Below are 24,325 nucleotides of genomic sequence, written 5' to 3' on the forward strand. Positions count from 1 at the left end.
AAATGAATTTGTTCTGTAAACTTTCACCCAAATCACATTAAAAAAAAATGATGAAGCAAAGATGTCACTTTGAAGATCTAACCAAAACCGTGTTTTTTTTTAATGCCTCATATTCATGTGAAAGCTGGACAATGAACAAGGAAGACCGAAGAAGAGTTTAGCCTTTGAACTGTGTTGGTGAAGAATACAGGAAAGTACCAGTGTAATGTAGTAAATTACCTAGTAAGGCTTTTCTAGCCATAAGTCTTTGTAAGCTCCATGGTGGAATTTGTATGAGCAACTGAGGAGCTCCTGATTGTTAAAATTATCCACCTGGGATATTTCTGTTGACAGTGGCACAAAGCAGTGTTCTGGGAAGTTCACTCTCAGGTGCTTAGAATTCTGATGTTATGATTGGCTAGTTTGGCCACTCAGCCAGGGTCAAAGGAGCCCTCCTAGAGGCAGAAGGAATCTTTCTGACTGCTGGCTGAGAAAGAAATGCTGCTGAGAGAAACGCCCTCCTGAGAGACACGTGCTGCTGAGAAAGAAACACCGAGAGACATGCACTGCTAGGAGAGAGACTGAGTGTTTTTCCTGAACTTGAATTGTAGCCTCATGCTTCCCTAATAAATCCCATAATCTGTGAGTTCTGTGTGGCCACTGCAGTGAATTATCGAACCCAGCAGAGAATTGGTGGGTCTGCAGGAGGAAAGGTTGGTGTCAGGGCTGGTGAAAGGGCTGGAGGGAGGCAGGATGTCTGGCCTCACAAGAACAGGCCTTGGGCTGCTGATGGTGATTCTGTCCTCTCTGCAGGGTTAGAAGAGGTTAGAAGATGTGGCCTCCTTGCCTCTTTGGCAACCACGGACTGCATAAGACCGAACAAGTCTGTCCTGGAAAAAGTGCAGCCAAAATGCTCCTTGGAAGCGAGAATGGCCAGACTTCATCTCACATACTTTGGTCATGCTGTCAGAAGGGACCAGTACCTGGAGAAGGGCATCATGCTTGGAAGAAGGTCAATGAAAAAGGGGAAAGCACTCAACGAGATGGGCTGACACAGTGGCTGCAACGATGGGCGCAAGCATAGCAAGGTTTGGGAGGCTGGCGCAGGACCGGGCAGTGTTCCGTTCTGTTGTGCACGGGATCGCTGAGTCGGAGCTGATTTGACGGCACTTAATGGCAAGAAATTTGGCAGAGAAGCAGCTGTTTGCACAATGATACAACACAGCCAAGACCAAAGGAGTACAGAGCTCCGGTGTGACCACTCACAACTGAGAAGTGTGGACATGGGGTGGGGAGGACATGGGGTGTGTGAGAGCACGCTTTCTGACCCAGTCTGTCAGATGGCAGCAATGTGGAGGGAGGGACATGATAAGGACACATCCATGATAAGGACATTTTGGATGAATGGGCACATGAGGTCTTTCTTTATAGCCAAGCTATAAATTCAAAGACACATCCAGGATCCAATAAACAGCAGTTAATCTTTCCAAACTGCCAATGACAGGTGAGGAATGTCAGACCACTTGGGGTAGATCAGCTGGTTCAGTAACTCTGTTCTGCAGATTACTATCTTCAAAGCATGCTTTGATGACAAAATGACAGTGCTGGAGGGCAGATTAGTGGTTGCCAGGGCAGGGAGCCGGGTGGGTGCGCCTCTGGGCACCGAGGGGTGCATCCTGACCATGGAATAGCTCCATCTCAGTTACATGGTGGTCACAAGAACACACACTCCTTACACAACTGCAAACAACCACACCCACAGACAGGAAGGCAGGTGTTGGCTCACAGCTGGGGCCGTCGTCAATTCCCTGGTACAACACTGTCCCATGGTCATACATGATGTCACCTCACCACTAGAGAGGCTGGATGAAGGGTCCCCAGCACACGGTGGACTAATTTTGCAGCTTCCTGTGAGTGTAACTATTTTAAAATAAGAAGCTAAAAGAAGCAGGCTCTGGCCGTGCTTACCAGGTATGCCGGCAAAGGCCACTAAACCCCTTCAGGCAAGCCAATTTTTTCGTACAAAGTTCCACCCAAGTAAAGGGAACTGTTCAGAAAGTAGTTTGACCACAATTAACATACAGGCATAACTGAATGCAAAACTGGGGGCTGAAGGGACGTTGTTGAGGGGAATGTTGTTTTGGGGTCGAACCAGGAGCATGCAAAGGTCTGTCATACATGAGGTCGCTCGAGTTGGTCTTGACTGAACAGCATATACCCAAGTATGGTTGTGGGCACACAGTCCCCAGCTCTGACCACATTTTCAGAGGTCTGTGACCTGGTTGAGCACTTTCAGGTCACCAAACCGAGTGAGTGATTTATAGCTGCATAAAACTGACCACTGTACATTGTCCATGCATGCTTTTTATAAAGTTAACAGTCATTAAAAAACAAGTTAGCGTTTGGACCTAGGAGCTTCTATATAGAGCAGAAGTATCCCCAGGCGGCCCTCCCGGCCCAGCCTTAGGAAGTTACCGTCCCCTCACTGCTGGATGGGGAAGGTCACACTAAGTCTCAGCTGACCCCGAGCACTGCTGGGCCCAGGAAGCTCACAGACAGGGGCTCTCCCCCCGCTCCAGGGTAACACCACCACCCTGAGGGTCCGTCCCCAGGCCCCCACGAGGGGTGGCGGCCTCCGATGGATTTAGGGTGCAGTCCAGAACCCCAGCCAACCCCCGCTCCACCTCTAACATGTAAGCAGCCAAATATTAATTCCAGGCCAGATAAACAATCCTCTTACTCCATCAGCTGGAGGAAGTAGACATTCCTCCAGTCACCATGAGAAAGCAGAAAAGTGAGGAAGTACAGGCAGCAGGGAGGAGGCGTGGCTTGCCTCAAGGCGTTCCCAGCTGGGACCCGTCTCCTGCTCCCAGCAGACCCTAATGGGCTGTGATGCTGCCCCTCACGCCTACAGAGATCAGGACAGCCAGTGCCACACGACCCTAGTCAAGGTGGACTGTTCTGCGTTCCAAGTTCTGTACAATAAACAGGATTCAAACCCCAGGAAAACCAATTGTCAACAAGACCAACCCAATGCTTTGCTCAAGGTCTCTGGTGGGGCAACACTTTTCATCTGCTAACCACCAGCCCAGCCTCAGGACAAAGATGAGGCAGTCGCAGCCTTGGAGACCTTGTGGGCAGTTCCACTCCGTCCTCTAGGGGCGCTGTGAGTGGAATCGACTCCACGGCAGTGGGTGTGGTTTCCTCAGTGCATTTGGGTTTTATTTTCCTTTGCACCCATTTTGGACCTTGTCCTAGATGCCCCCTGGGCAAGGGGCCGGAGCGTGCAACAGGAGGTTTCAAAAGCAAGTGGCCTGAGTCCCAGTTCGGGGTCCGGGTCTAACCCATGTTTTCTACTTGCAGCCCAAATTCGGAGGCCAACGGGCCCCTGAGCTTGGTTAGAGGTGATGGAGCCATTCATTAGGAGCGGCTGCTGGTGAGCAGGACGAGCGGGGAGGCTGCTACTCAAGCGAGGCTGAGGATGGCAACGTGTGGTTACCTATGTACTCCACCCAAAAAAACAAAACGCGACAAACTCTCACTGGCTACAGTCGGCCTGGGTCACCGCAGACCGAACACGGGGAAACGACCCTCGTCTGCCCCCGCATCTTGGCCGTATCGCCAGCCTTTGGAAAGCCTCCCGGCCCATTAGGTCGCTGCGGCGCACACAAGACCCCGGGCCGGTCCACGTCCGACGGGACAGCACCGGTGCGGGACCCTAGGGACACGCAGACTCCCGCCGGACAGAGGAGCGTCTTTTCCGCTCTGGTGCCGCAGTGGTTTCAGCACTCGGCTGCTAACCCAAAAGTCCGCGGTTCGAACCCACCAGCGCTCCGCGGAAGCCAGACGAGGCCGTCTGCTTCCGTCAGGACTGACGGCCTCGGAACCCTCTAGGGCAGCCCCACTCGGTCCTAAGGGGTCGCCAAGGCTGGACTGGACTCGAGGGCGGCGAGGCGGCCGGGGCCACCACGGCCACGCCCGGGCCCGCCCTTCGCCCCCGGCCCCGCAGGCGCCCAAAGGGAGGCCGGCGGGAGCAGGCACGGCGCCCCGCGTCCAGGAACGTCCTCCCGAGTGCTCGCCCGGCTCCGCGCCCCCGCCGACGCGAGGCCCCTGAAGCCCGGCCCCCGATCGACTTCAGGCGGATCCACGGCCGGGTCCAGGGCCCCGCTTGCCGTAGAACAGGGCTCAGCAGAGCTCACCGTTGAAGTCGCCCGTGTCGGCCACCACGGTGGTGAATTGCTTGAGCTGGTCCAGCACCGACTCCATCCTCTGGCGCTTCACCGGGGAACCCGACATGGCGAAACCTGGCGGCGGTCGGAGCTAAACGGAGCGGGCCGGGCTCCCAGAATGCCCCGCGCACCCGCCCCCTCCGGCACCGGCCAATCGGAGAACTGCACGGGGGAGGCGGGGCCGCAGGGTACCCCGCCGCGCGGCCCCGCCCCCAGCTCGACTCCCGACGGGGCGGGCGGGCTGTGTGGGACCGCGAGGCACGGTCCCCAAGCAACCTCGCTGCGGACCGCAGTCAGGAATGGGTGGGACACGCCACGTCCCTTACTCCTGTGTAAAATGCAGACAGGGTTGCAGTGGGGACTACCGAGGTAGGGCCTGTGAGGCGGTGAACCCACTGGGCCAAGCAGGGTGGGCCCAAGACCTGGGGCTCACACAGACTTTATTCCAAGGGCTTATTGCAGTTACTAATGCGAGGACCAGTGCCGGTCCCGCACCATCCCCATGAACCCTTAGGAATCAGAGCTGGGTGATCCAGGAGGTTTTAATTGGCTGATTTTTATTATTTGCTTTAAAGTTCTTCCTTGTAGAAGGAAGTGTTTTTGTTTTGTTTTTAATTTTTATTGTGATTTGGGTGAATGTTTACAGAGCAAATTCACTTTCCATACAACAGCTCCTATACACTTTGTCTCATGACATTGACTGCAATTTACCCCACTGCCTCCCGATAGTTCTCTCTTCCCTGTGTCCTTCCCTCCATGCACCCCTGCCCCCTGAGCTGTCTCCCTGTGCATACACAGCCCTTCTTTCTTCCATGATTGTTCTCTCCAGGGAGGATATCTGCCTAATGTAAATATTCAGCTCACATGCCTGTCTTTTATTTGCCTGGAAGCCACAGGTGTGGGTTCAATTCCAGACCTGAAGGGCAGCTAGGGGCCATAGTCTCAGTGGTTCCACCAGGCTGTTATCAGACCAGCAAACTTGGTCCCTTTTTTTTTTTCCTAATGATTTTGAGTTTTGTTCCACATTGTTCTCCCACTGTACGCAGGGTCTCCTACATAGATCCCCCTCCAAGTGTTTGACAGTGGTAGCTGAGCACCATCTAGTTCTTCTGGTCTTATAGTCGTATAGGCTGAGAATTACATGGTGTCCCAGTTGCTAGGACTAATTGTTTCCATGAATCTTTGGTTTTCTTCATTCTTCTTTGCTCTAGACAAGGAGAGACCCATCGTTGCATCTAGATGGCTGCTTGCAAGCTTTTAAGATCCCCCAGTCACTACTCGCCAAAGTAGGAGGTGGAACAATGTTTTGTGTGGTGTGTTATGCCAATTGAGGTGGATGTCCCCTGTGACCATGGTCCCGAGCCCACAGGTCCAACTACTCGCTCCCTCTGGGTAGCTGGCTGTGACCAAGAAGGGACTGCAACCTTGTCCCTTATCACCTCTCCCACGTACTGGGCTTCTTACAGCACAGGCACACACACTCGTGGAATCGCTCTGTGCACTGGCTGGTTTTTGAAGGGAGAGCACTCGGCCTTTCTCCCTCGTCTTCTCTAGAAGCGCCGCTGAAACCTGCCCAGCATCCCAGCCGCATGCGAGCCTCCTGGGCAGACGGGTGCTGGGGACAGGCTTGTGGGGGCCAAGAGGTGCACAGGCTGAGACTCCACCCAGGCAGGGTCTCTCCCTGGGAAGGCAGAACTTCTCGCAGTGAACCACTGCTGCCCACTCTCAAGGGTTAGGCAAAAGTGGTTTTGTTTTGCAGGGAGGAACAAAGAAGACTAGATGAGTGTGGGGAGGTGGGGTGAAAGGGGACGTGACAACAGATGTCTTACGCTGAGGCCAGTGTGTTTTCAGGGAGAGGCCCTGCAGGCGGGCTCAGGCTGAGGGGCACGGGAAAGGAGAGAAGCTCCACTAATGGTTCCTTAGCCATCCTTTTGTTCCAGTTCTTCTGTGGACAGGCAGTTCAGCTAATCATTTACAAGGAAGGAATGTGGACTTGGTGGATCTGCTTCTGGCGTTGGGGAGGCATTGCTCATCTGAGTCACAGGAGACAGGGAGCTCTGGGTTCCTGGTCCTACACATATCGCACACCACAAAGGGCAGGGGCTTCTCCTGCTTTCAAAGATCCTGGGCTCTGTCAAAACGCTGCACTGTTAGTGTTGTCAACAAAGCTGCCAGTCACCAGCTGCCCCTGCTACCAACGAAATGGGCCTTTGTCTAGGCGGAGCGTAGGGTACCCCTCCCCTCAGACCTACCCCTCCAGGCCCGTGATGGGCTCAAACCTACCTGGTGTAGGGGAGGGGGCCGCCGAGGGAGAAAGAGGCTGGGAGAGAGGAAGTGAGTTCCCAGCCCTGCCTGATGGTCAGGGCCCTGGAAGATGAGGACCTGTGGTGTCTCTCTCCTGCACAGACCCGAAGCCACAGGCATGGGGCCAGTCCCCTTCTTGCTTTGGATTCTTGGAACCTGCTTCTGAGCATCTGTCCCAAATAAGTTGCCCTAAGTTCAGGCCGTTATGTCCAGAGTCAGTCGTCGGAAGCAGGCCAGCTGGTCTTTCATGGGGCTTTTGTTTTTTACTTCTGGGTCGCAGGACTCCTTTGTACGTTCTGGATACAAACCTTTTGTCAGACTGCACGTCGTCAGATACTCTCTCCCGGCTCGTAGTGTGCTTTTCATGTCCTCAACAGCGTCTCTTTGATAAGGAGACATTTTTGTATTTTGATGAAGTTCAAACAAATTTTCATTTGGTGGCTAGTGCTTTTGTCTATTTTCTTTGCTTATATGGCAAAGAGATTCTTCTGGAAACGCTTTGGCTTGGCTGTTACGTTAGGATCTCCGATGCATCTCCGGTTAATTTTTGTCCACGTGCTGAGGCAAAGGTCAAGAGTCATTTTTCTCCACATGGTTTAACCACTTGTTCCAGCACGTTTTGTTGAAAAGACCTTTGTTTCTGCACTGGAATGCAACAATGGGAAAACTTGAACTGGAAATATATTTCACAAAAGAAGACACACATTATTCATCAGGGAAATGCAAACCAAAACTATAAGGAGTACCGCCCTTGTCTTGCTCAAATGAAATAAAGAAGATTTAAAAAACCTGCTGATGTTGAGCGCGGATGATGTGGAGCATTAGGAACCAGCGTCAGCTTGCTCACTGCGGCGGGAAGGCAAAACAGTAGCGCCCCTCTGCGCAAGTCTGGCAGCTTCTGACCAAGTGGATCACATACTCGGCAGCAATCCCACTCCTCGGCTAAAAGCGTAGCCGCAGCCAGATTTGCACGTTGACAGTCATGCTGCTGCACTGGCGAACCCCAGGGGTCCACCTGAGGAGCCAGATGAACAAATGGTGGTCCATCCACACAGAGGAACACTGCTCCCGTTAATTAGGAAGTCTAAAACACTGGAGCTCTGGTAGCATAGTGGCTAAAGCACTTGACTGCTAACCAGAAGGCTGGCGGTTCAAACCCACCAGCCACTCCTCAGAAGGAAGGTTGGGCAATCTACTTCCGTAGTGATACTGCCTCGGAAACCCAAGGAGGGGTCGCTATGAGTTGGGGCTGACTCGACGTCACATAATAACAACAACAACAAAACACTGGATGTAACAAAGGGAGGGATCTCAAAAGCAGCGTGGCCCACGAGAGAAGACACGCGGAGGACGCCGTTCCTACGTGGCCCACGAGAGAAGACACGCGGAGGACGCCGTTCCTACGTGGCCCATGAGAGAAGAGGTTTTTGGAAGTCCAGGGATAAGAGGCTACTGCTTGGTGATACAAGCCACCGCGGGGGCTGCCTCTAGGGGAGGCAGGGGCTGGGAGGGGCATGAGGACTTTCCGGGTTAATGGTGATGTCTCATCTTAGAAGTTGGGCATGGGGGATGTTACCTGGGCTGTGCCAAACCTTGCATGATTCCGTTGTGTGCTGAGAGCCACTGCTCTGTCTTTACTGGGGTAGGTTGCTGGATGTACACAGTGGTCAAAGCTCCTAGCACTGGGTATCTCACACCATGTGTACGTCTTAACTAACGGCCTCCTAAAAAAAAAAACTGAACTAAAAACCTAGACACGGTGCCTGGGTGGTAGTCCAACATTGTTGGTGCCGAGCGCAGTGCCTGGCCTGGAAGATGCGCGTAGCGGGAACTGACGTCCCCACTTCTTTTGCCCGGCGGTTTCTAGTTGTTGTTGTTATGTGCTGTCAAGTCAGACCTGACTCATAGCGACCCCTCCTTGGGTTTCCAAGGCAGTATCATTACGGAAGTAGATTGCCCCATCTTCCTTGTGAGCAGTGGCTGGTGGGTTTGAACCGCCAGCCTTCTGGTTAGCAGTCAAGCACCGTAGGCACGACACCAGCAGAGCTCCTAGCGGTTTCTAAGCAGGTATTATTCAATTTCCATGCATTTGATTTTATTCTCTTGCTCTTCTTGTTGTTATTTTCTAAGTTTACGTCATTGTGATCTAGGAATATGCTTCGTGTTATTTCAGTGTTTCTGAATTTATTGATTCTTCTCTGTGGCCTAACGTCTATTTCAGAGATTGATGCATGTGCTCTGGAAAAGAATATGTACTGTGTTACTGCTCCGTGGAGCATTCTGTGTATAGCTGTTGTTGTTATGTCCCGTCGAGTCAGATCCGACTCATAGTGACCCTCCTTGGGTTTCTGAGATGGTATCTCTACGGAAGTAGATTGCCCAACCTTCCTTCTGAGGAGTGGCTTGTGGGTTTGAACCTCCAGCCTTCTGGTTAGCAGTCAAGTGCCTTAGGCACTACGCCACCAGAATTCCTTGTGTATAGCTAGGAGATCAAATTGCTTAAGCTTCTGTATTTCTGTTGCATTTCTCTCTAGGTCGGCCCTTCATCAAATGCAATGTGTTGAAGCGTCCTGCTTTTACAGCTACAGGGCTATTTCTCTTTTCAATTCTATTAAAGTTTGTTTTATGTATTTTGGAGCTCTTTCACTAGATGTATATTTATTATGGTAATATACCCTTTTTGGATTGATCCTTTAATCATTATTTAATGCCCTTCCTTATCTCTTACGCTGATTTTTGTCTTAAAGTCTATTTTATGAGATGTTAATAGTGCCATGTCTGCTCTTTTTTGGTTGCTGTTTGCTTGATATACATTTTCCACCTGTAATTTTTAGCTTACGTTTTATCTTTGTGTCTGAGGTATATCTCTTGTACGCAGCAAATTGATGGTTCACGTTTTCCTATCCATTCTACCCCACTGCGGCTGTAGGGCGGGAGTGCCCTGTCGCCTCGCCACAGGTACAGCGACCACGCATGTGCAGAGAGGCTGCCAGGTAGACACGTGAGCGTGGTGCGTCCTCCTCTTGGCCCTGGAGGGGGCGTGCTGCCCTCGTCCCGGGCTTTGCCCACTTCCTGGTGCTTTGGCCGTGTTATGGAGAAGCCAGTCTCCAGGTCAGGGAAGGACAAGTGGGGAGGGAAAGACTCAGTGGGCCTGGGTGGGTGGGTGGCGTCCAGGATCTGTGTGTAGACAACCCCATCCTGGACTCAAGTCCTTTTAACCACACCTATGCCTTGGCCTTTGTGCAAAGACTGGAGGACCTGAGGGAGGGACAGCCTAGCAGAGCTGACTGCGTGGGCTCTGGTGCAAAGGCCCTGGGGCAGCAGACCCCCCCCATCTCATCTGTGGGAAGTTAGGCTTGAGAGCCAGCCAGAAGGCATTTAGCCCTCCCACACTGAAGGGATTCAAGGTTAAGAACTTGACTTCTGGCTGAAAGGTGAGCAGTTCAAACCCACAGCAGCTCAAGGGAGAAAGACCTGGCAGGCTGCTCTGGTAAAGATTTCTTCCTGGAGACTCTGGGAGGTTGTGCTGTGTCATTGAGGTTGGCTCTGAGTAGGGATCCACCGATAGCGGCAACGTAGGGACTCAGGCCTCCACTCCCACTCATGAGGCGTCAAGCAGAGGAGGGTGGGGTGACCAAGGCCCTCTCGCTGCTGGTGGGGGGCCACTGTCCTCGAGGACAGTGACAGTGGTGAACAGTGGTGAGGGGGGCATCAGGTCAGGCATTTGCTGATGGAGCGCAGATGGGGTGTATGTGTGTGGGGGAGTCTCGGTGGGCTGGGTGGGGCAGCCCGTCAGGCAGGAAGAGAATTCGGGGCAAGGTCAAAGTCCAGCTAGGGTTGCCTTGGTGCTGGTCTGGCAGCTGAAGGGGACATTCTCATGGGCTGAGGGGCCTGAGCTCAGGGTCAGGCTTGGGAGGGGGCCTGTGGAGCCGGGAGGCCGGGGAGTTGGACTAGAGGCAAGGGTGGCTTCTGGCCTGTGACTCTGGGACCAGGGAGACTGGGAGGAGCCTTGCAAGGAGGTGGGGTGAACCTTATACTCACAGGCTTCAGGCGTCGTCCCATGGGGGCAGTCACTGCTGACCTCACCAAGAGGGGACAGCAGACGCTGACAACGCTTGGTGGGTGTTGCTGCACAGGGGGTGCAGTGGGGGTGGGGAGGAGCAGTGTGCGCAGCCCCATCCTCAGGGCAGAGCCGTGCGATCCCAGGACAGGACGCACCGGCAGCAAGCGTGGGCCCAGACAGGCAGGGGTGCGGGGTCAGGGGGTGCTCTGCTGACTGCTTTGCAGGTCCACCTGCTGAGGGGTGAGGGTCAGGGCTGGGGCCAGCAGAGGGCAGGCAGTGGGCCAGGGCAGCACGGCCGGCCCAGGAAGCCTACTGTGTTTCCAGCCCTGCTCGGGCCCTGTGAGGGGAACAGAGGGTGGATTTAACCCACTGGGGTGTTGCCACGAGAACAGGCTGAGGAAAGAGGCCAGGGGAGGGGATACATCTGTGCTAGGCACAGAGGGCATGTGGGAAGCAAGCATCCTGGAAGCCCTGGGGGTGGCACTGACCTATGGCAGGGTCAGGAGGCGGCTGAGCAGCTGAAGTGGGTGGTGGTACTTTAGCGGAACTGTTCTCATGGACAAGAAGTGATAGGAGACCACACGTTAGTCATCCCGCCAGGCGGTGCCTAAAACCATGGGTGTGACCTCTCAGTTTCTGTGGATCAGGAGTTGGGGAGCGGCTATCTGTGTGTCTCTGGGCCACATGAGGCCACGCCATAGGTGGGGCTGTGCGTTGGAAGGCTCAGCTGGGGCTGGGGAGCCACCCACGCTGGCCTACCTACATGGGCCTTGGCAGGACGCCCCCCATGTGCACAAGGAGTCTGGGATCTTAGGGTTCAAAGCCTGGGGGGCAGGGAGAGCTGCTTTAACTTTCTCTTACAGTTTTGAAACTTCCTGTTAACATACCCAGCAATCATGCCTAGGGTTCAGGGAGATGGATTTGCACTCATGGGAGTGGTAAACCCAAATTCAGGGTGGTGACTGCTTCTGGGGAGGAGGGGATACACTGAAGGTGGGGCCGTGGGGATCTGATTGACAGGTTGGAGGTGAGTTTTTGGTTGTTCCTGGTACCCTCACTTGCACGCTCAGCCCTCTCCCCACCTTCATCCTCTCCTTCAGGCTCTCTGTCTCCATCTAAACCCTCTGACTTCAGGGGTTCCTGTGGGCATAGTGTTTCTCATGTTGGCCTCAGGTCTGGGAAAGGTGGAGTAGTGACCTCAGAAGCCATCCGACTTCAGGGGGACCGTGTGAAGCACAGTCAGTCCACGGCTGACCCTCAGTCCCGAGGACAGGCTCCTCTGGGCACTCTCTCCACCCTAACCCCCCTCCTCTCCTTAAATACACGAAACAAAAAAACAGACTCACTGCTCTGGAGCCGATCCTCGTCCCAGCGAGGCTTTGGGCCCCAAGGCTACACCCTTACAGAAGCCGACTCTTCCGAGGAGTGGCTGCTGGGTTCAAACCACCGACTGTTTGCTTAGTAGCCAGATGCCTTAACTGCTGGACCACCGGAGCACCTCTCAAGGCACACTTCATTTGCATAGTTGGAGCTGCTGAACAACTCGGTCATTTGCAGTCTATGGCCCGACCCCAGGGCAGGCTGCAGCCCAGGGCGGGCAAAAAGCATCAACCAGGTTCTTTACTGCTCACCCAGGAAACGTGGATGAGCCCGGACAAGAGGATCAAGCCTTCTGGGGTAGAAAACTAGAGCAAGGTCACGCCTCAGAATTTGGGGGGGAACTGCGTTAAGCTGTGTTTCCAAAGAACCAAGGTAAACAGCCACACGAAGGAATGTGTTCGACTGCAGTAGATTCTCGGGGCGGACTTTTCAGAAGTGATCACCAGGGCTTTGTTCCGAGGTGCCTCTCCATGGACTCGAACCCGCGGCCCATTTGTGGCTGAGCACGTTGACTGTTTCCACCAATTCAGGATGTTTTTGTTGCCCACCCCGTATGCTTAATTCACAGGAGACATCGCCTCGTTTTCGGCATCCAGTGCTCTTTGTAACATATATCTGTGTTGTCGTGTGTACTTCATTTCTGCTTCCTGCATGGGCTCCTCTGAGGTGCCAAACACCTTTGCCTCTCCTGCCCCCAAGACTCCAAGGATGTCCTCCCACTTGACCCCTTGTGGACCTGTGGGAGCGTTCTGGGGAAGGTCCGAGGAGCAGGGCTGCTGGTCGGGGCTGTGTGGACCTCAGGCAGCTGAGTCCCACCAGGGCGCTGCCCAGAAATGCTGTCCCTGATGCCAGCTCCTGCCAGCACTGCACAGTGGTGGCGCCCAGGCCCCAGGCCCCCAACACTTGGCGTTAGCCAGCTTCCTAGTGTTCGCTGATCTGACAGCAGGAAGGGGTTTCCTTAGCCTTTCTCTGATAACTGAGTTTGAACATCTGCTCAGCCTTGTTGGACCTGTGGATCCCCTTGGGCAACCTCCCCCATTCACAGCTTAGCCACTCCCCACTGGGGAGATGGCTCTGTCCTGCAGGTTTTCAGGAGCTCCCAGTATGTTCTAGGAGAGCGACTCTCAAGATTTTGTGTCTCAGGACAGATTTATGTACTTAAAATGTATTGAGTGCTCCAGACACTACTGCTTCTGTAGGTGAGAGTCACCAGTACTGACAGATTTTAAATATGTGTTTACATGAACCATCCCCACCCACACAGCTTGGTGGCCACATCATATGACTCCACCAGGAAGCTCTTCCAGGAAGGTGACACTGCGGATGGGATGCCGGTGCTGTTTGTTGCAGGGACTTCCTGGAGGTATTTGCCTTGGATCTGTAGGCTCATGGACCTCCTAGCTCACTTCAAGCTGTTTGTGTGTCCTCATTCGTGAACGAGTTATGTCCAGAACATGCCTAACCCTAGTCAAGCTTCCAAGTGAAAGGACCCACCAGGTCAGGCCTGGATCCAGCTGAGCGGTTGTTAGGTGCCTTTGAGTCGGCTCCGACTCGCCGCGGCCCTGTGCCTGGCGGAACGAAACGCAGCCCGGCCCTGTGCCAGCCTCACAACTGTTTACCACGGTTGAGCCCGTCGTTGCAGCCACTGTGTCGCTCCGGCTCGTTGAGGTGCTCCCCTTTTTTCTCTGATCCTCCCTTTCACCCAACATGAGGTCCTTCTCCAGGGACTGGTCCCTTCTGACCACATGACCAAAGTAAAAGAGACAAAACGTCTGGCCGTTCTCACTCCAACGAGCATTTCACCTGAACTTCTTCCAGGACAGATTTGTTCGTCCTTCTGCAGTCCAGGCTACATTCCAGATTCTTCACCAGCACCCCGCTCGTGCTGTTGGGCTGGAGTTCCCCAGAGGTCGTGCCCATCCTGGAACCTCAGAGTGTGGCGTCATTTGGACACAGGGCCTTTACAGCTGTGAGTAGTGAGCAGGCAGTCGTCCCAGACAGGGGAGGGCCCCGTAAGAACGGAGGCATGCGTGCTGAAGCTACTAACCGGAAGGCGTGCGTGCAGACGCTGCTAACCGGAAGGAGTGCGTGCAGACGCTGCTAACCGGAAGGAGTGCGTGCAGACGCTGCTAGCCGGAATTGGGAGCTGGAGTCCACCCACAGGCGCACGGAGGGGCAGGCCTGGGGATGAGCTTCAGAGAGAACCAGCCACTGACAGCTGACAGCCCCGGGGAGCACAGTCCTGACAGACGTGCGGGCCCAGCGCTGGTGTCGACCGCCGCTGGCTGGACCTTTTTGGTTTAGAAGAGACGGGGGGACGAGGGCCACATGATGACAGCAGAAAAGGACGCGGGGAAGCAGCTCCAAGCCGAGGACTGCCAGCGTCCACCAGGAGCAGGGAGAGCCCGGGACGGATTCAGCCCTGCCCACGCCGTGACTTCAGACAGCTGCCCTCCGGAACCGTGAGAGAATGAGCCGCTGCAGTTCCAGGCCGTTCAGTTGAGGGAGTCTGATACGGCAGCCGCGGAAAAGGAATCCACTAGCCGCCTTTGCCCGTCCTCCCCGCAGGCCCCTGACTCACGCAGCCCACGCCACCCCACTCCGCTTCTCAGCCGTGTTGGAACTAACCCGTTGGGGGTTAGTTCAATGCATAAACAGCACGTTTCCAGAAAGAATAGCCTAAAGTTAGAAGAGCCACGTCCTGTCACTCAGCTGCAACCCTTTCTGCTGTCCGGCTTCGCAGAGAATGGCTGGGTTCCCGTTGCAGCATCTGCATTTGCTCTGTTGCCATAGGTGGTTTGGTGGGAGGAAGTCCGGCCTCACAGAGGCCCGTGGCTGGAGAGGGAGGTCACTGAGGTGGCCCTTTTGGATCACTGTGGACCTTACTCTGGGCTCCACCCCAAACCCCAGCAAGCAGTGCCCCGTCCAGGTGGGCCACTGGGGGGGCTCCAGACGTCTCTGCACGCCTCACACTTGCCGCAGGGAATCGTCACTCCCTCGTGCTCTGTGAATGGGTCTTTGGCCCACGTGTGGTGTCGTGACATGCGTGTGGTGCTTGGAGAAATGGAGCCATGCAGACCTTCATGTCACCTGTGACCAACACTCACATTCCTGCATCCCCACGGAGCTGGCGGCGAGGACCTGAAGGGCCGGGGAGCCGTCTCGCTGGCGGTGGCAGGGGCAAGTTGCCCAAAGTTCTGACTTTCACTGGGCAGCTGAAATGTTGCACGGGCAACAAAGACGGATGGTGGTTTTCCTGGACGTGATGGTCTCTTGGTCCATCTTTGAGAAAGTGACTGCCAGGCGTGTGAGTCTCTGTGGACACAGCGCCTCCTGTGTGAACGTCACCCAGGAAAAAGGCAGGCCCTGCTCAATGGGATCACAAACATCGCTCAGAACCTTGGCCCCCCAAAGGGTCGTGGGAGCCCAGGGACAGGCGGACCACGCTGCTCAATGTGTAGGTTCGTGCTCCATTGCAGTGTCACAAAATTCTAGCAGCTCCTGTGTGCTGGCCAGCACCCCACTTGGACAACATCAAGCGCTCTGCTGTCTGAAGTTGCATGAGGGAAGACCCTCTCAGCTTCATCCCATGAAGTCCTGCGTTTCCACAGCTGCCTCTCTCGCAGTCACACTGTGTAGTTCTGGGCTAACGTTCCCTCCGTGTGTGTGGGGCTTGTAGTGACCTTTCTCCAAATTCAGAGCCAGCCCTCTCAGCGCCGCCCCACCCCCATGACCTCTCCCACCATCCCTGGTGTCCCCTCTGCCAGCACCGCCTCCCCCAGGTCACAGGCAGTTCTCTGTTCTGTCCCCGGCTGTCCTGGGCTGGGGCCAGGGTGCTGGCTACAAGGCTGAGAGAACATCTCAGGGCAAGACCTCTGGGAAACGAGGTATCTTGTAACACGTTACTTAAAACTGGGGAGAAATCCCTTCCCATGGGGCATGGGAAGTTACTTTTGCCACTGGCCCTGCGGAGGCCAAGGCCAGCAGGGGAGAGCGGGGGAAGGGCACTGGAACCCACACTGGGTCAGGGACAGCCTGAAAGACACACTTGTCCTGAGGACAGAGATGGGCCTTGTTCACGGGATCTTTGCCGGAGATGGAGCTGGCATGCAGGGTGCTGGCTGTCGACCCTCCTGCCAGTCAGTCTGGACCACTCTCCAGGGGTCTGGGTTTTCAAGCTTAGCAGTTCAGGAAGCTCTGAGCCCCTGCTTCCTCCTGGCCCGGTCAGACCCTGCCTGTCCCTCCCCTTCCTGCTGTGTGGACCAGCCCCCACCCCAGGGCCAGATCTCCTGCAGCCCAGACCCCACCGAGTCAGCCTGTGTGGAGGGGCGGCCAGTGGGGATGAGAAGTTGAGGACACACAGCAGACAGGTGAAATTGCATTCAAATCTCAGGCACTCCGCTCAGCTCCGGACCTCAGGCAGGTGACCAGGCCCTTGAGTCACTGCTGAGGGCACATGTGCCAGGAGGGGCACCCACACCTGGCCTAGGAGGCCTGGTTGGTGACCTCACGCCTGGGGCAGGTGGCCAGGCAGTCTGGTGACCTTGGACCCATCTCAGTCCATAGGCTGATGGGTCCCCCCCAGCTCTTGGGAGTGTCCCAGGAGGTGGTGGAGAAGCCCCTTGGAGGAAGCGGGAACAGAAGGGCCCAGAGGCCTGAGCAGATGTGACCAGAGCCCCTCAGAGGCAGCCCAGGGCCTGCTCAGACCACCCAGGAGATAGTGTAGGTAGATGGAGAGGGGGGCAGAGCAGGTGGGGCGGGGGGATGGGCTGAGCCAGCCTGGATGCAGGGACCCTCCGAGCCACCTGCTCTGAATGAAGGCGGAACCCTGCTGGGGGTGGGGCCCTCACTTAACCTGCAGGTCCCAGACAGGCCTTGGGCAGCGGGCACCCCTTTCATAGGTGGAGGCTGGGCAGGGCTTGGCTGAGGAGGGCTTTGCAGGGTGGGAGCTGGGCTGTGTCATCTGTCCTACTAGAGGTTCCTGACTAGCCAGGTCTGTGGGTTGAGAGGAGGGATGGAGGGAGGGCCAGGCCAGCACCCCTGTTCCTCCCTTTTCTATTTTGGACCCATCTCCACATCTGCAGAGGCAGTTGGGGTGATATGGGGCTCCCCAGGGCTCGGGAGCCTGGGAGGCTCCTTTTCTGGCCTGCGGTAGGCGTGGTTGTCCAACACTGGTTGTGGGGCAGAGGGCACCAGGTCCCAGACACCCAGCTGCCCTTCATTGGGCATCAAGGTCCCAGGGTTGCCTGTCCAAGCCTGAGTTGGATCTTCAAGACCACCCTGGCTGGGAGGCTGACCCGCCTCATGACCTGGGCCTCACCACTCTGGTCCCTGCCCCTGATCAGGCACAACTGCTCTCTAGGTCCTTCTTCCTGTGCCTACTTCTGCGGACCCTGGAGACCCCAGGACTGACCACCCCTCCAGCACTCTGTCCAGGGTTGGTCCTCCCCATACCCTGCTGGGTGCTAGCCCCCCCGCCAACCATTGCAACACTCAAAGCTGCCAGCAGAGGGCACCAAAGGCCACTTCCAAGATGGGGCACCTGTGAGCTCAGGTAGGCACTGGGCAGACAGGTGGACTGCCACCTGGCACAGGTGCAGTGTAACCTCCTGTTCACTCCTGTGCTACTGCCACCCAGTTGACCCAGGGCCCCACACCCTCCTCTGGGCATCTGTGCCAGCTTGGGGTTAAGCTCCCTAAATCTGGTTTCGGCTACACCTCTGACTCATGCCTACACAGGTGCTGGCCTAAGGCTGTCCCAGACCTGGCTGCCACTCCCACTGGGACAGGTGCTCACGAAGGCCAGCCTCAGGACAGGCTTCTGCGGCCCGAGAGCCCCCCAATAGGCACATGTGTGCAGGGGTCTTGTGGCCCCCTCCTCTGGACTCAGGCATGAGAAGCCTTGCTCCAGACATCCACAGTCCAGCCTCCACATGGCCTGCCCTCAGCCACACGGCCCCCTCAGCCACACAACCCTTACAAGGCTCTGCCCCAGGAGGAACAGAGGGCTCCAGGACCTAGTGACCCCCAACCCCCAGACAGACACGTGGCTGCTAGGAGACATAATAGGTTTAATAACACGTAGTCTTGGAACTTCGACCATCTCTTGTCTGTGTGTGTGACCCTTGGCGTCTGAGTTCCGAGGCCTACCTGAGCATGGTGGAAGGGAAGGCCTCCTGGGTTCTGTGGGGAAGGGTTTGGAGCCAGTACAAGAGGGGCAAGTGTGTGTCCATCCTGCTCCTCCAAAGCGTAAGGGGAGACAATGTGCCCCGCAGAGTCACACTGAAGGCCTCCTGTCCAGGAACCCCTTCCCCAGCTGCCCAGGGAGCCAGTGTTCCTCATGGCGGGTGCTGTGGGCTAACAGGAGTCACAGCCAGTCGCCTAGCCTGCTGGGAGCCCAACAGGGAAGGGGCTGAGGAGCCCCTAGAGACACAGCTGTCCTGGGGTATGGGTGTGGAAGGGGGCAGCTGGGGATGGGGGTGCAGGGTCAGGGTCACAGGAATGCCCTGTGGGCAAGGGGTGCCTGGAGGAAGGGCCCTACTGACCCCCTGGGGTGCTCTGCGGCTCCAGGCAGAGGTGTGGGCAGGGGGAGAGGGTGTGTGTGTGTGTGTGTTCAGGGGGCAGAAGCATGAGCAAACGGGGACGAGGGCATGGGGAGGGGGAAGGAGAGGCTGGCACCTCGAGGTCACAGGTTTGGCTGAGGCAGGCCTTGTTGAGGGCAAGCGATGGGGCCTGGCTGGGCCACCTGCCAGGCATCGCTGGGCCCGAGGGCAGGCTGAGTGTTTGAGGCAGGTGGGAGGCTTCTAGCCAGGTTCAGGGTCCACGCAGCACCCCACCCTACCCATGTCCTTCGTACAAAATACATGCACATAGAAAAATAATACTCCACGAACTCGGGTGGGGCAGTGTGGACCGTCCGGCCGCAGTCTAGCTGTCCTCGTCTATCCCCCGCTGGTTCTTGGAATGGAACTTGTTCATGAGTTCCTCCAGCTCCGACCCACCCTGCTGCTTCTGGGGGGGGGGGAGGGGGGAAACCACAGTCACGGTGCGGCCCAGCTGCTCCCCACCCCTGGGGAGCCGCGACCAGGCGGGAGGGGCAGAGGGTGAGGCTCACCTCCAGAAAGGCCTTCTGCACGGTCAGCTGGCTGTACACGCGGATGCCTTCCTCCCCGCACACCTTCTTCAGTTCCTCCTTGTTCAGTGAGAAGAGCTGGGGCCCCGTCAGGATGCCCAGCTGGTCCACGATCCTGAGCGGGGCCCAGGGCGGGCGTGAGCAAGGGCTCGCACAGTCTCGGGCTGTGGGCGTAGCCGTCCGCCCCGCCCCGCCCCGCCCCTGCCTGCGGCGCCCCGCCCCCCCGCCCCGCCGCGCCCTGCTCACCGCGGGCTGAAGGCCTTGGCTACCAGCCAGGCACGGACTTCGTCGGGGCCCGACTCAAAGGTGAGCGGCAGGTGCACGGGCTGGCTGCGCTCCACGCGGAAGTGCCGCTGCGGCTGTGCTCGGATGTGGCTGATCTTTTTGATGAGCTCGTCATTGACCTCGTCCATGTGGTGGATGACTTCTGCCGGGGACGCCAGGGGTCAGATGGCCCCTTGGCTGACAGCCCCAGGGGTCTCTGGCCTCCAGGTCTTGCTCCCATCCCAGGTTTAGAGGGTCCAGGGCCTCCCCTCCCCTGCCTCCCCCAGCAGGTGCCGTGGGTCCTGCTGGCTCCATTCCTCAGGTCAGACGCTGTCTCTCACCATCTTTGTTCCCAGCGAAGTTTGGGGGCAGCTTGTGGGTGGGGCTGGCAGGACCCCAGTATTTCAGAGCAGCCTGTGTGGTGAGCAGAGGTGGGGGCCGAGTCAGCACGGCTTATCATCCTCCTTCCATGCCCCTGGAGGTGCTGGCCAGGCCGTGCCCTCCCTGGTTCCCCCCTCAGGAGGTCCCAGTGTCGTGGTCAGCCAGACCCTGGTGGGGGACAGGCAGCCCCTGTCCAGGCTCCCCTGCTCACCGGTTCTAGGGGGACGCCAGCCTCCTCTGGCCGGACCTCGTTCAGGATGTTGCTGGGCACGTAGCCTGCCTGCCCGCTTCGGTTCCGGAGTTTCCACCACTGCCGGCCGTCTTCTAGCACCTGCCAGGCCGCCCGCACGCTGTCATGGCCAGACCCACTCACCCAGCCACCCTCCTGGCATGAGCCCCCCATTTAAGATGGGCCAGAAACCCATCCCCAGAATGGGCCTCGGAGGGTTCCAGCCCTGTCCAGGCCCCTCTGGCCCGGCCCTCCCTTTCCACCTGCACCCCGCCACCCCGACCCCTGGCAGCCTCAGCAGGGTCTCTGTCACAGACTCCCAGGACCAAGGTGCCTCTTGGCCTGGTTGTGGATCTAGATCACCAGCCCCCCCAGTCTGCTCCACTTTCTGTCCCCTAGCAGCTGGCCTGGATATGGAGGAGAGGCCGCTGGGGTGGGGGCACATGATTAGCCCCTGCAGTTCTATGTGAGGGGCCACCACACCCCAGAGGCTGCCCACCCCCCAGCCAGAGCTCAGGCTGGTCCTGGGCCCCCTCTGGACTCCCAGCATGGGAAGGCCCCTTCAAGCTGGCCATGCTGGGGGTGATCCAGATTGGACCCTGGGACAGGGACCCTGGGGAAGGGATTGGGCGAACACGCTGCTGTCAGGGAGCCTGCAGCCACCCCCAGCCTGGGCAGCCCCCTGCCCCCGGCTCCCGGCTCCCGGCTCCCTCACCTCCAGGACCTCATCCTTAAGCACGGACAGCTCGTTGGCATTCCGGGCTGTGAAGTCGTAGAGGACCTTCACATATCTACCCATGGTGGGCGTCCTGCTGGGCACAGGAGAGGCTGAGGCCCAGGGCCGCCTGGCTGGGAGGGCGCAGCCGGCTCTGTCCAGCTCTGGGAGGCGGCGGCAGAGAGGCTGCCGCTGACAGCCAGGAGTGGAATCTGTGACAGCTCCGGTTCATCCGGGGCCCTCCTTAGAGGGGGGAGGGTGATGGGCGGGCACAAGGTGGGCGGGCTGCAGGGGCCCTTGGGCCCAGGCCACCTCAGGGGTGGGAACCAGAGCCAGGCAGGAGCCTGAGAAATGACAGGTCACACCCCCAGGCCAGCTGACCCACAAGGGTAAGGACGTATAGAGAGCTCTCCCGGTGCTGAAGACCGTGCATACGTGCACCTGCACGTGCACACACAGCTGTCCTCTGTGGGGCTGGACCCTGTCCTGCAGAGGCATGGGGGCAGGGTGGCCTGCACAGGGCAGGTTGCCGGCTGCCACACCGGCTGAGCTTCCTTATCCAGGTGAGGCCCCAGTAGGCCCTGGTGGGGGCTGAGGCATGTGGACAGGGACCCTGTCACCCAGGTCCCTGACTAGGGACTGTCAGGTTTGGCCTGGGGTGGACAGGGCTGGAAGTCCAACGGTAAACACGCCTCTGAAAGTGTGGTCCTAGGCCTGGGACCACAGGCACCAGGTTGACAGCGCAGGGTGAGGGGGGCACTTTTAAAACAAGGATTTCAGCCCCCCTCATTTGTGGAATGCAAATCCTGGGGTCTATCCCACAGGGTACCAAGCTGCCTGGATAGTTCCTAGGCTAGATTAGGAAAAGAAGAGGGGAGGGGCGGGACTCCCAGCCCTTGGTTTTGCTCTTTGTCCACTGGGACATGTCTGGGAGTGGTGTGTGTGTTGGGGGCAGTGGTGCATTAGACCTGCCATCAGCTAAATCAGTCTGAGCAGCTCTAACAGGGAGACAGTGTTTGGTGAAGCCATTTAAATTCCATGGTTTAATGAAGTCCTGACCTTGACTATAAAACCTAAACATGGAAACACGTAAAATGAAGAAACCTGAGGGTGATAAGTTTATGGAAGATTGTGAAATTTTTCCTTCGTTTGTACATTATAGACTTAAAATGAAAACAGGGTTAGTTTGGAAAACTGGTATTTTGAACCTATTCAAAAAGGCACTTACGCCACCTGGTGGCAGCATATCCAAATTACAATCTTGTGACCTGAGGAGTGAGCTTCACACTCCCTCACTTTGAGGAGGCTTACCTGTGAGCACGGGGGGAGCCAGCTGGTGGCAGGACAACGTCTCCTGGGGGGGCGGGCTCAGATGTAAGGTCGTGCTTCAGGGACTTTCGGAAGGATGGTCGGCTTACTGGAGTCGGCTGTGGGAAAGGTGGGCGGCCTGATGTGGGGTGGGGGTGTGCTGGGCTGGGTCTCGGGATGTGGGGGACTCAAGACAGAAGCTTGATGAATGTGCTGTGACTGAAAGACTGGACAGGAGGACATGGCCCCCACCATCAGCCAAGTGAGATGAAGGCACCACCTTGCGGGGGGGGGGCAGCCTGAGGTATAGCTGCAGGGACATCGGGGCAGCAAGGGTGCTGCTGGGGGGTGGGACAGAGGGGGCCAGTGGCCAGGCAGGGTGGGTGGGGATGGCAGGGCTCTGACCTCGTCATGAGGGGCAGCTGCCAGCCCCTCCACCTCCCAGGGGGCCTCCTGCAGCACGTCCAGGGGCGGCTCCCAGCCGCTGTGGAACTTGGGCACATACAGCAGTACCTGCGGCTCCCGAGGCCACTCGGCGCTGGGGACGGAGGTCTGGGGGTGAGCCGCACCCTGCCAGGCCCACCTTCCCAACTGACCCCCTCCAAGAAACCCCACCCGGTCCACACCCGGTCTAACCCACACCACTGTGCCTAGGCTGGGCCCTCTGCCTGCCCCTGCTCTCTGCCTCACTGCTGTACCGGGGACGCGTCCAGGTCTCGCCCAGCATCTCCCACAACGCCATCTCCTTGGGGACCAGGTGGCCTCGTAGGAAGCCCACCGCTTCCCGGGACAGCAGAGGGCTGGAGACTGAGCGCGCGAGGTCTGGGCCGCCACAGGTGTTGACGATCTGGGGCACAGAGGGGCTTAGAAGAGGCCCCGCCCACCAGGCCCCGGCTCCCACCGCCCTCAACCCCCATCTGCAGCGCTGACACTCGCCTTTGAGGGGAGACTGGGGCGTGTCAGGGGCGGGACTACTGCTTCCCCTGCGGAGTACGTAAGCACCTCCCCCGCCAGGGCCCAGCCACCCCGCTCCTCCGCGCATGCCCCGCCCCTCCCCGCGCGCCCCGCCCCGCCCCGCCCCCCAGCCCCAGGCACCAGATCCAGAGGCCCGAAGAGGAAGTGCAGGAGCTCCGCGGCGCTGGGGTTCTGGATGTGCTTCTGCAGCTTGGCCTGTGGGGGGCGAGCGTGAGCGCGCGGGGCCCGCCCCCCGCCCCCCGCCCCCGAGGTCAGCGCCGAAGGACCGGGCTCCGCACTCACAAGCAGGTTGATGGCCAACTTGGTCTTCTGGAAACAGTCGAGGAACTCGCCTTCCGAGGGGGGCCGCGCCCGCAGCGTCAGGACGCCCTCTGCGCGCGGAACGGGAGAGGGACCCGTGAACCAGGCCGGTTCCCCGGCCCCTGGGCTCTGGCGCGGCCGCCCCGTTCCCCCCGCGGCCCCGCCGGGTCTGCCGCACCTGCCGGCCCCTTCTTGCCCTTCTTCTTGCCCTTCTTTCGCTGGTTCAACTGCTTGAAAGCCTCGGCCGCCTTCTGCAGCCGCGCCACGAACCACTCGATGTCGTCCAGGGCGCAGTTGAGGATTTGCTGCGTTCGGAGCAGGGGCTGCGGTCAAAACCCGCCCCCTGCGCTGCACGCACGGGCTGGGCCCCTGGCCTGGGGGTGAGCGAGCGGGGCGGGGCGGGCACCCACCCCTCTCTGCCGCCCACCAAGCCCTCGCGGCCGCCCACCGTCTCCTTCTCGATCTTCTGCGCCAGCACGGCCCGTGGCTCCTCATCCAGCGACTCCCGACGGCGGAAGCCTGGGGCGGGGAGAGCGCTGCTGCTGCTGCGGCCGGAGACCAGGTAGGTCCCCGGACCTCAGCACAGCGTGTGCGCGGGCGTGGGCTGCGCCCGCCCTGCCTGCCCCTTCGGCCCTACCTGGCTCGCTGAGCGGCACCGGCGTGCCCACGCGGTTCTTCGTGGCCTGGGACGAGTCCCCGCCATAGCGGTGGAAGGGGATGGGGGCCGGGCCCTGGGGCTGGGGGAGGATGGACTGCCTCTGTCGGATCTTCTCCTGGTGGCCCCTGGAGTGCATCGAAGGGCTCCTCAGCCTGGTCCGGTCCTATCCCTTGACGGGTGCCTGCTCAGCCAGGCCTCCACACCCCCACCTGACCCCTGACCCCACCCAGCCAGCCTGGCCCCGTCTCTGACTGACCCTCCCCACACTCGGCTCAGCATCAGCTCCACATCTGACGCCTGCCACCCAGCCTAGCCCCCCTCGCCTCAGCCCAGCCCCGGCCCATATGTGACCTCGCCCATCCAGCCCGGACGCACTCCATCGTGGACCCTCCCACCTACCCTAGCCCC

General features: G+C 58.1%; 2 protein-coding genes across 2 annotated transcripts in view; both read right to left on the bottom strand.

Annotated features, from left to right (window-relative positions):
• The window catches only part of TALDO1 (transaldolase 1), a 10,636-nt gene extending 6,361 nt beyond the window's left edge, over positions 1-4,275 (bottom strand). Inside the window, exon 1 of the mRNA XM_007949299.2 lies at positions 4,179-4,275. Within this exon, the coding sequence (XP_007947490.1) occupies positions 4,179-4,275 (97 nt within the window). The remainder of the gene's footprint in view (positions 1-4,178) is intronic.
• A 14,607-nt stretch (positions 4,276-18,882) lies between these two features.
• Positions 18,883-24,325, bottom strand: part of EPS8L2 (EPS8 like 2) — a 14,440-nt gene continuing 8,997 nt past the window's right edge. Inside the window, 14 exon segments of the mRNA XM_007949354.2 lie at positions 18,883-18,966; positions 19,070-19,202; positions 19,334-19,514; positions 19,693-19,765; positions 19,944-20,063; positions 20,677-20,770; positions 21,973-22,103; positions 22,390-22,522; positions 22,683-22,831; positions 23,080-23,154; positions 23,242-23,330; positions 23,438-23,564; positions 23,708-23,778; positions 23,897-24,042. Of these exon segments, the coding sequence (XP_007947545.1) occupies positions 18,883-18,966; positions 19,070-19,202; positions 19,334-19,514; positions 19,693-19,765; positions 19,944-20,063; positions 20,677-20,770; positions 21,973-22,103; positions 22,390-22,522; positions 22,683-22,831; positions 23,080-23,154; positions 23,242-23,330; positions 23,438-23,564; positions 23,708-23,778; positions 23,897-24,042 (1,606 nt within the window).

This window comes from Orycteropus afer, unplaced genomic scaffold (genome assembly GCF_000298275.1).
Source record: "Orycteropus afer afer isolate SDZICR_OR568_19922 unplaced genomic scaffold, OryAfe1.0 scaffold00244, whole genome shotgun sequence".
Classification (NCBI taxonomy): domain Eukaryota; kingdom Metazoa; phylum Chordata; class Mammalia; order Tubulidentata; family Orycteropodidae; genus Orycteropus; species Orycteropus afer.